Consider the following 9,954-nt stretch of genomic DNA (forward strand, 5'->3'; position numbering starts at 1 on the left):
CTTAAATCTTTAAAGAAAACCTTGAATGGTTGGCAATGGCGAAATCTAACTGTGTTCGGCAAGATTCAAATCATTAAAACATTCGCAATGCCAAAACTCATGTACCGTGCTTCCGTATTAAATCTAGACAAAGATTTTTTGAAAAAGGTTAATTCTGTGATGTTTAATTTTTTATGGAACGGAAAAGATAAAATCAAACGCTTAGCTCTGATCAGCGATTATAAGGATGGCGGTCTGAAAATGCCTCACGTGGAGTCTGCAATCAAAACTCAGAGAATCATTTGCCTAAAGAAGTATACTGAGAACTATCATAGCCCTTGGAAACTTATTCTATCAAGGATTCTCAAAGATCACGGCGAGAAATTCCTTCTTCATTGTAATTATAATGGTGCTGATCTACCTAAACACCTTCCTAAATTTTATCGCGAGTGTTTTGAGACCTGGGCGACAGTCAATACTAAAGAAATGTCCTCCCGAGACGTCATCATGGATCAAATACTATGGAACAATCAATTTCTGCGTATTGGGGGCAAACCTCAATTTTGCAAAAAATCATATATGGCTGGAATTGTAAAGATAAAAGATATCCTTCTCCCGAACGGCAAATTAAAAACTTGGAATTTCTTTAGAGAAAAAGGGCTGAATTTTAACAATTATTTCTTAATCCTTGGTCTGTCAAAAGCACTTCCAGACGCATGGAGAGTCTTGATAAACTCGAAAAATCCACAACCCCCTGATGCGCAAGAGCAGAGCACCACCACAAGTTTGGATTTAACTCAGTTTGTGCTCAATTGTAATAATGAAGAAATTAAGCTCAGTGAACTCACGAGCAAAAGACTGTACTGGATTCTGATAGGGAACATACACGTCCATCCTACTGCAAGATTAAAATACAACTCTTTATTTGATGATCAAAATCTTGACTGGAATCAAATTTATTTAACGCCACAAAAAGTGACTTTAGACATTAAAACAAGAATGTTTCAATTTAAAATTCTTAATCGTATAATATATACTAACAAATTGTTGAATAAAATGAGGCTAATAGATACCTCGTTATGTACGTTTTGTGGAGAGTACGAAGAATCTCTCGAGCATTTGTTTTTACACTGCAAATTTACCATAGATTTCTGGACGCATACTACTAACTGGTTAAATAAATTAAATATTACCATTTCTAGGCTAAATGACAGCGAAATTCTGCTAGGTAATACAAAAGAAAGTCCTCATTGGACTCTTCTCAATCATATTCTCATTGCTGGTAAGCAAGTAATCCACGCTAATCGGCTCAGGAAAACAAAACCACTCCTACCTCAGTTAATAGCTAAACTTAAATATATTGAACACATTGAATATTGTATCGCTAAGAAAAGGGACAGGCTTAAATTTCACCTACAGAAATGGGAAATACTTAAGTTTTCTTGAGAAATTATTGTATCTTTAAATAAGTCCTTTTACTTAATCTTCATAAATAGTGCATAATTAGTGTCAAATAGAAGTAGCTTAGCAATCAATCAAAACTTTTGTTAAATAGGAGTAGCGCTTTACGTTAGCGACAATAGTATTGTTTTTTTTCATGTTTGTAGTGTATGCAATGTTAGAATCGTCTTTGTAAGTAATTGTCAGTAATTGTATTGTAATGTAGTGTGCATGAATCAGTAAGAGCAATTAAAAAAAAAAAAAAAAAAAAAACTCAGGACGACACACGCAAAAAGAACACTTTGCAATTATTACAGCAAATTAGTATTTGCTTTATTCATTCCTAAACAGAGTGTTTGTGAGACCGATCCCTTTTCTTGCGGCGACAAAGGAGTCTGTACTCCGGACTACCAAGGAGAAGGCTTCGAATGCAACTGCAACAATGGCCATGCGGGAAAACCTTGCAGTATGTACTTACCATATTTAAATGAAACTGAATTTGACCTTAAATAAGAAAAAAAGTAACAATATTTCACTTGCCATCTGCATTTTTACAGAGCCAAAAAGCTGTTCCCGCTTGCTGGAAGATGGTGCTACATCTAGTGGCATATACACCAACAATCCAGATGGCGGCAAACCAATACAAGTGTTTTGTGACATGACCACGGACGGTGGGGGTTGGACCGTTTTTCAGAAGCGTTTGGACGGTTCTGTTGACTTCTATCTTGGATGGAAATTCTACAAAAACGGGTTTGGAGATCTGAGCGGCGAGTTCTGGCTTGGAAACGACAATCTTCATCGTTTGACTGCCGGTGATGATGTCATACTGAGAGTTGACCTGGAGGACTTTGATGAAAACATCACATACGCTGAGTACACGACTTTTAAGGTTGCAGACGAGGGAGATAAGTACCGGCTTTTGATTGGAGGATACAATGGTACAGCTGGTGACTCGATGGATGACGATCACTCCTTAAGGTAACATTGGTGACTCAATACTCGCGACTCCTTAATTACAGAAACAATTTAATTTAACAACCGTGGTTGGATGATGATGATGATGACTCTGATGATGATGATGATGATGATGATGACGATGATGATGATGATGATGATGATAATGACTTTGTTAAAGTGTCAAGAATCCGTAGCTGAGTGAAAATCCCCTCTACTAATTGTGGACACCTACATTATAAATTATACATTTATACATAACAATTACTTTAAAAGATGCTGCGGAAACAAAATTTGCACTCCAGAAAAAGAACCGCAGATTTCGATTTTGTAAATAACAGAACTGACAGAGAGTAAGAGTAAACCGCTGAATCATACACACGCCACACTTCTACTTTGTAAAAGCAATCCCCACTGCAATCAGAGGTCATGTCAAAGATGGCTACGGAACAGCAAGAACGACAATCTACTGCTACTAAGTTTCGATAAATGCACGCTAACGTCATGAAAATGCCCTTCTAATTTCTTCTAAGGAGAACTGAAATTAATAATTCTAATAGTTTATTTTTCATATACATCTTGTGTCTTCTTTTTCCAGTAACATGCAGTTCTCCACAAAAGATAGCGATAATGATCTGTGGAGTAACCACTGTGCCAAGATGTTTAAAGGCGTCTGGTGGTACAGAACTTGCCACCGATCAAATCGCAACGGATTGTACCTCAAAGGACCACATTCGTCCTTCGCCAATGGAGTCAACTGGCGTTATTTTAGAGGCTACTACTATTCACTAAAACGTACTGAGATGAAAGTGAAGCCGAAGCCAGTACAGTGACGCAGTGATGAATGTGAAGCATAACTTATTATGATGTAGAGGTAATTCGAGATTGTTCATTCTAATAGCAGCATTCTTTTCGGCAAAAACTGGATGTTTTATCTGGCCTCGTTTAATTTTCCTTTTGTTTATTTTTCATATTTTATTCGCTTCCAGAATGTTGCCGCATTAAAGAGTTTTCAACACCCATTGCAGGAAAATTTTTGACGGGCAACGTAATCAAGACCCTGTTTGTGGTACAAGAAGAAATTTGTAAGATTCATTGTTATCAAAACGACATGTGCCAGTCTATAAACATAAGTCCGCCTCTTGACAACGGGATGTGGAGATGCGAACTGAGCGATACAGATCACAAACAAACTCCAGAAAGTTTTAAGGAGGCGGATGGCTATATATATTATGCAACTAAGGTAACTTATGCATAATTTTCGAACTTCTTCTGCATATGAAATTTCAGGTGTTTGGCTTTTTGCCATTCTTCTCCAACTCATTAAATTTGTATGGCTTCGTGTGCAACAAGAATGAACTTTAATTAACCCTTCTTCGAGCTATAATAATGTCCATTTCCGACAAATATAGCATTTTCGTGTGTCTCTGTACCGTTAATAATCATGTAAGAATATCAATGGGAGACTTACCAACCAGCCAGCCTTATCGCCTGATGAAGACTAGCAGTATGCCGTCGAAATTCGTCGCAATTCGCATCACAAGTGTCTATATCGTGAGAGAAACGATAATACTTTATTATTGTCGTATTTCACCATGATGAACAACAACAGCCTGTCTTGCAAAAAGAAAATCTTTTTACAATAGATGAACACAATTAAAAATTCCTTAATTTAAAATTTATAAAAAACAATTATACTAATAAGTTTAAACGAAAAATACCAAAATTGCAGTCAGGAGTTGACATTAATGCTCTTTATAAATTCTGACGCTGACTTATTTGAGCGTAAACGACGCTCGTAATCTACTCAAGACGTTTCGACCGAGAATCTTCGGTCTTCTTCGGTTGTTAACATGGCAGAAAAAGCAACGGCTTTTTTTTAACGGTTTCACATTTGTACGCGCGCGCGAGTGACTAATACACGCGTGTATCACCGCTAAATGTAATAACAACGCTAAATGTAATACCAACCGCAAATGTAATAAAAATTAACTCTAAATGTAATACTAACCGCAAATGTAATAAAAATGAACCCTAAATGTACCCCGGGGGTTACTCCCATAATGTTTCGTTACAAAAATAGGCGTTGCCTTTCTTGATTGAGTTTTGTTTGATTAAGATAAGTGATTAAAATCATGATTGACATTTGTTCAGACATTGATGAAAAGAGACATGTCATTGTATTGTAAGTCAGTTCAGCCGAATAGTTTCAGAAGTAACTACAGATTTTGTGCCGTCCTGTTAGACGCTAACCAGAGTTTATAGAGAAGAGGCTAACCCGTTTTGGACCGTTTTGCTTTTATGAAGTATACGTCTGCTGTTAAGACCCGCCACAGAAGTAAGTTTGATTGTGCTTTCAAAGTTGAAATGAATTTGGTGTACGAGTCAATCACTGTGTTTGTCCTGATTTCGAATTATGAATGCATTTCCCTTTAGATCGAATAACTACATAATTATTAAAGATTGGATTTAATGTTATACGGTTTGTGGTGTTGATCCTGATATCTGAGCTAACCTGTTCCATGGTGCGAAACACATACAATACCTATACGGGTATCTGCCGCCCAACCGGGTCGTGATTTTGGAGCTCCTGAGTTAGAGCGGGGTATCCATTTAAGAGACGTTTCCTAAGACGGGGTACACTTTTTTTGCTTTAAATCGTACTTTTAAAAGCAATCTTTCATTGAATAATGAGAGATTGCTTTTAAAAGTACGATTTAAAACTATTGCACCCTGTGTTGCGCATCGTTAGCTTACGAGCATGGTTCTGTGCGTTTTAGTTTACAACGGGGTATAAAAAGATTGACTTAGTTACTATATCAAATTTAGGGCAAATTCTTTCTAAAACGGGTCCAAATTTAGAGTCCCGGGCGGCACATATGCACGATTGTTTTATGATCAGGATGCATGCGTAGGTTACCACAGCATGTGGCAAATTTGTAAAACACGTGGGAAAGCGAGTGGCCTTGTTTTAGCAATTAAGACCATAACACAGGGGACCCAAACGCTGTATTAGTTATTCATAATCTTAAAATAAAAATGTTCTTATTTACCTGCGTTCCTGTGTCTTTTTTCACCGGTTTGGGGGCGATTTGAATCAGAGCGAAGGCGGTTTACGTTGTGAGTCTCAAACGGTAATCAGTCTGTCGCAATGTCAATACGATGCGCCTCAAGTTTCAATTATTATTAACTTAAGTTACTAACACCATTAACTATTAACTCTCCTCGCGGGGAGTTTCGTGTTTCAATTTAACGGAGAGTTAATAGTTAACTGGTGTTAGTAACTTGAGTTAATAATAATTGAAACTTGAGGCACGTCGTATTGACATTGCGACAGACTGATTACCGTTTGAGACTCGCAACGTAAACCGCCTTCGCTCTGATTCAAATCGCCCCCAAACCGGTGAAAAAAGACACAGGAACGCAGGTAAATAAGAACATTTTTATTTTAAGATTATGAATAACTAATACAGCGTTTGGGTCCCCTGTGACCATAATTGACCTCCCTCAGTGGATAAATGCGTGGGTGAGACTTCTATATACTGGGATCGCCGGATGGTTCTACATTCGGAATATCATCTGGAAAAATGGAAGGAGAAAATAAAGAGGACCTGAACTGTCGTGAACGTTTCTGTTACGGTTTGTTTTGTTTTTGTTGACGCGAATCAAGTAGCCTTATATTGATAAAATGAATCTGAAAACTCTTAATAGACTGTTATTGTTGAAGGTTAAAGTTTTGAAAATTGCAGGTTTCTTACTGTTACTACGGACAAACAAGTTGAGTAATCGCACTAAATGGCGAGAATACGTTTTTCTAATACGTTTATTTAATACGAATATATGGTTATATATGAATGAGTATCGTTGCTTTTAAAGTTGTCTTTATATAATCTGTACCATCTGTATATTTTTATCTGTTTTATCATACTACCCTCTCACCAAAATCTTTTGAATACATCCAGAAGGACTTCTAATAATAGCCCACTTTCAAAAAGAGTGTAAACCTGGGGATCAATTATGAGATCGTTTGGGGGTGCTCGCGCATTTATTTTCAACCTTGTGCGCCCCCAAACTATCCCACAACTGAGCGCACGCCTTCTCTCGCCCAGGCTTCCACTATTTTCGAAAGTGGGCTATGTAATGGCGCGATCCGCTGCAAAGAATGTCGGAAATGATGTTTGCAAATGCTTGACATCAGAAGGGCTATTTTCTTCGGAAATCTTAAGAAGTTCCCAGTTAAGCTTTGACCGGAACTACACATAACCTCGGCAATGTTCACAAAAAATCACCGAGAATCAAGTGATGCCCAGTAACCGTAAGAGCACTTTTAACACTATGTTATTATATTTGAGGTTAACTTGTATTACATTTACGGTTGGTCAGCTTATTACATTTAGCGTTAAATTGTATTATATTTACGGTGGGGTAAGTTATTACAATTAGGGTTCATTTTTATTGCATTTGCGGTTAGTATTACATTTAGAGTTAATTTTTATTACATTTGCGGTTGGTATTACATTTAGCGTTGTTATTACATTTAGCGGTGATACACGCGTGTACTTGTATTAGTCACTCGCGCGCGCGTACAAATGTGAAACCGTTAAAAAAAGCCGTTGCTTTTTCTGCCATGTTAACAACCGAAGAAGACCGAAGATTCTCGGTCGAAACGTTTTGAGTAGACACACACGCGAACGCTGCGCGAGACTATGAACATTATGTAAGTGACTTATATACATCAGGGATGTCTATGTGTTCATTTCCTGCATTCTGGTCCCTCTGCGAATTCCACGCTTCTAGGAAAAGCCTCTTGTGGTAATCGCCTGACTTGTCCACCACCGCTGCATGATTGAAATCCATATCATGGCCAAACGTGTTCGCGTGTTGCGCGATCTTAGAGTTTTTGTCGCAAACACGGACTGCTCTTTAATGTGGGACCAGAATGCAGGAAATGAACACATAGACATCCCTGATGTATATAAGTCACTTACATAATGTTCATAGTCTCGCGCAGCGTTCGCGTGTACTTGTATTAGTCACTCGCGCGCGCGTACAAATGTGAAACTGTTAAAAAAAGCCGTTGCTTTTTCTGCCATGTTAACAACCGAAGAAGACCGAAGATTCTCGGTCGAAACGTCTTGAGTAGATTACGAGCGTTGTTTACGCTCAAATAAGTCAGCGTCAAAATTTATAAAGAGCATTAATAATAAGTTTGTTTGGAGGTGAAAATGAAAGAACCAACATTGAAATGTTTAGTACATTTCCTGTAGTGTTATTAAGAAATGAAATACGACATACTTTTTCTTGTATGATACAGAACCCTTGCAGCAGCTCACCGTGCATAAAGAATGCAACTTGCAGACCAAATTTTCTTGATGACAACAGCTTCCAATGTATCTGCCCACCAGGATTCACTGGAAGCCAATGCGACGAAGGTACAAGCACAAATGTTTAAAACAAATAATTATAAAGTAATAACCCCTACCACCTTATTTTTCTTCGTAATGAAGTAAAAACGCCCTCAAGAGTTTTCTTCAGGTTATGTAAACACGAAGTGGCTCCTCCCTATGAAGAAAGATAACAAAATGCAATGATACGTCTATGCAATGATACGTCTAGCAGGTCTAGCAAAACTTTTAAAAACTATTCCAATCATTGAAAATGCGCGTTATGTTTTAAATATTAATGGTGTGTCTCCTTTCAGATGTGAATGAATGTGCTATAGGTACTCATAACTGTTCAGCTGATGCATCATGCGTCAATACAGTTGGATCTTTCACTTGCTGCAGCAAAACAAATGGAAACAGCAGCACACCCATAACTAGTAAGTGAGGTGCAAAGACAATCAATCAGTCAATCAATCAATCAATCAATCAATCAATCAATCCTTTTAGATTCAAAGCAACAGATAACATTAATTTTTTACACCCAGCAAAACCCCTTTTAGTGGCAGCAACGGGAATTTGAAGACGGTTCCCTCTGAACTGTATGACCAATGCCCAAATCACGAGAGAATCCAGCTGCAAACATTTTCTTGACATCCAAATGAAAGGAAAGGATCGAATTATAATAGCCACTTCTTGGAGATTTAATGAGACTTTAACTGAAGCTATGGTTAAACTTTTAAGTTCTATTTATTTAACTTTAATATTTTTTTTTTTAACTTTTGAATTATTTTGACAGGATATAAAGGTTATGATGCAGGACACCCAGCCTGCTCGTGTGTCGATGTCTTACTTAACACACCGTAAGGAGTTATATTTATGTCACATGATGGAACAACTAGAACTTAAATACCAACAAAGCATTCATCCGCGTTTAATGTCCCAGTATGTTGTAAGTTTATCCAAAATGACTCAACATACGCACGATGGGCGAAGCAGAATTCCTGTTGGCATTTCGTCACCTCCTAATTATAAACACAAAGCACATGAATAACACCATCTTAGACCAAGTATACAGAGCAAGAAGAAACTCAAACTAATTATTTTTGTTTTACTTGCATGTTACCAGAATTCATCTTCACTTTGAACCCTTCAAACAATAGTGCTAGGTGTTTGTGCACTAAGTTTTTGTGCTCTATATAACATAATAGGGATAATAGGCGTCAAATCTATACTGACTTCTTTTTCTGCATATTGCAGTGAATCTAATAGCGGACCTTACTATCTCAATACCGAGGAGGGGGAGTAGCTCACACCTATTGTCACATGGAGGACATACCTGAATGCGGTGGAGGAGGCTGGACTCTAGTTATGAAGATTGATGGGAAAAAGGTTGATGTAGCAAAAATATCTCACTACTTACTTTTTTTATCTAATAAGAAAAATATTTGATGTAAGACCATATAAGGAGCTATTTCACGATGATCAGTCCTTTTTGTGAACTTCAAAGATAATCACAAAGAACCCCTTAAAGGTAAAAACAAGAAAACAAACAAATAAGGAACATCAATAACTCGTGCCTTAGATTCTGAGCATAATTCCTTGCTGTATACAAAATAATAGTATTTTTAACATAGATTTTTAATTTTCCCTCTTAGACCACATTCTCATATCACGCAAACTTTTGGAGCAACAAAATAGCTTACAGTCGAACGTCTGGCAAAACGGGGCTTGATCTTGAAGAAACAAAGATGCCAAGCTACTGGAGTACCCCCTTTACCAAAATGTGCCTTGGAATGAGGGTGGGTGATGAGACAAAATGGGTGTCTGTTAATCAGCAAGCAGTCTCGTTGCACTCACTTATGGAAAGCAACACGTATCAAGAAACAAACATCGGCAGAGAAAAGTGGAAATCTCTTTTGTATGGATCTTCCCTTCAGTTAAATTGCAACATGGAGGGATTTAATGTAGTATCGCCAACTGGCACTAACGACGCTGCCATTACCAGAATTGGAATTATAAGCAACAACGAAAACGATTGCGGTTCTTGCAATTCAAGAAATGGATTCGGTTCTGCTGGCTCCAGAGGTGGGCAAAATAATTACAACTCCTGTGGAAACGAGGCATCGGGGTATCAGTCAGACAATGGAGCGCAGCACATCGGAAGCAAACTGCTACATTCTTGTGCAATAATTTTGAC

General features: G+C 37.7%; 1 protein-coding gene and 1 pseudogene across 2 annotated transcripts; both read left to right on the forward strand.

Moving 5' to 3' along the window:
- Positions 1–240: 240 nt before the first annotated feature.
- LOC144637638 (uncharacterized) lies at positions 241–3,206 on the forward strand. Its single transcript, XM_078496700.1, has 4 exons — positions 241–867; positions 1,771–1,885; positions 1,977–2,376; positions 2,960–3,206. The coding sequence occupies exons 1-4, from the start codon at positions 241–243 to the stop codon at positions 3,204–3,206; spliced, it is 1,389 nt and encodes a 462-aa protein (XP_078352826.1).
- A 160-nt stretch (positions 3,207–3,366) lies between these two features.
- Positions 3,367–9,947, forward strand: LOC144642476 (uncharacterized; annotated as a pseudogene). Its single transcript, XR_013568738.1, has 6 exons — positions 3,367–3,616; positions 7,688–7,805; positions 8,075–8,194; positions 8,554–8,617; positions 9,015–9,146; positions 9,413–9,947. The product of XR_013568738.1 is annotated as an uncharacterized LOC144642476 (transcript).
- The last annotated feature ends 7 nt before the right edge of the window (positions 9,948–9,954 follow it).

This window comes from Oculina patagonica, chromosome 2, assembly GCF_052425735.1.
Source record: "Oculina patagonica isolate OP01 chromosome 2, crgOcupat, whole genome shotgun sequence".
Lineage (NCBI taxonomy): Eukaryota > Metazoa > Cnidaria > Anthozoa > Scleractinia > Oculinidae > Oculina > Oculina patagonica.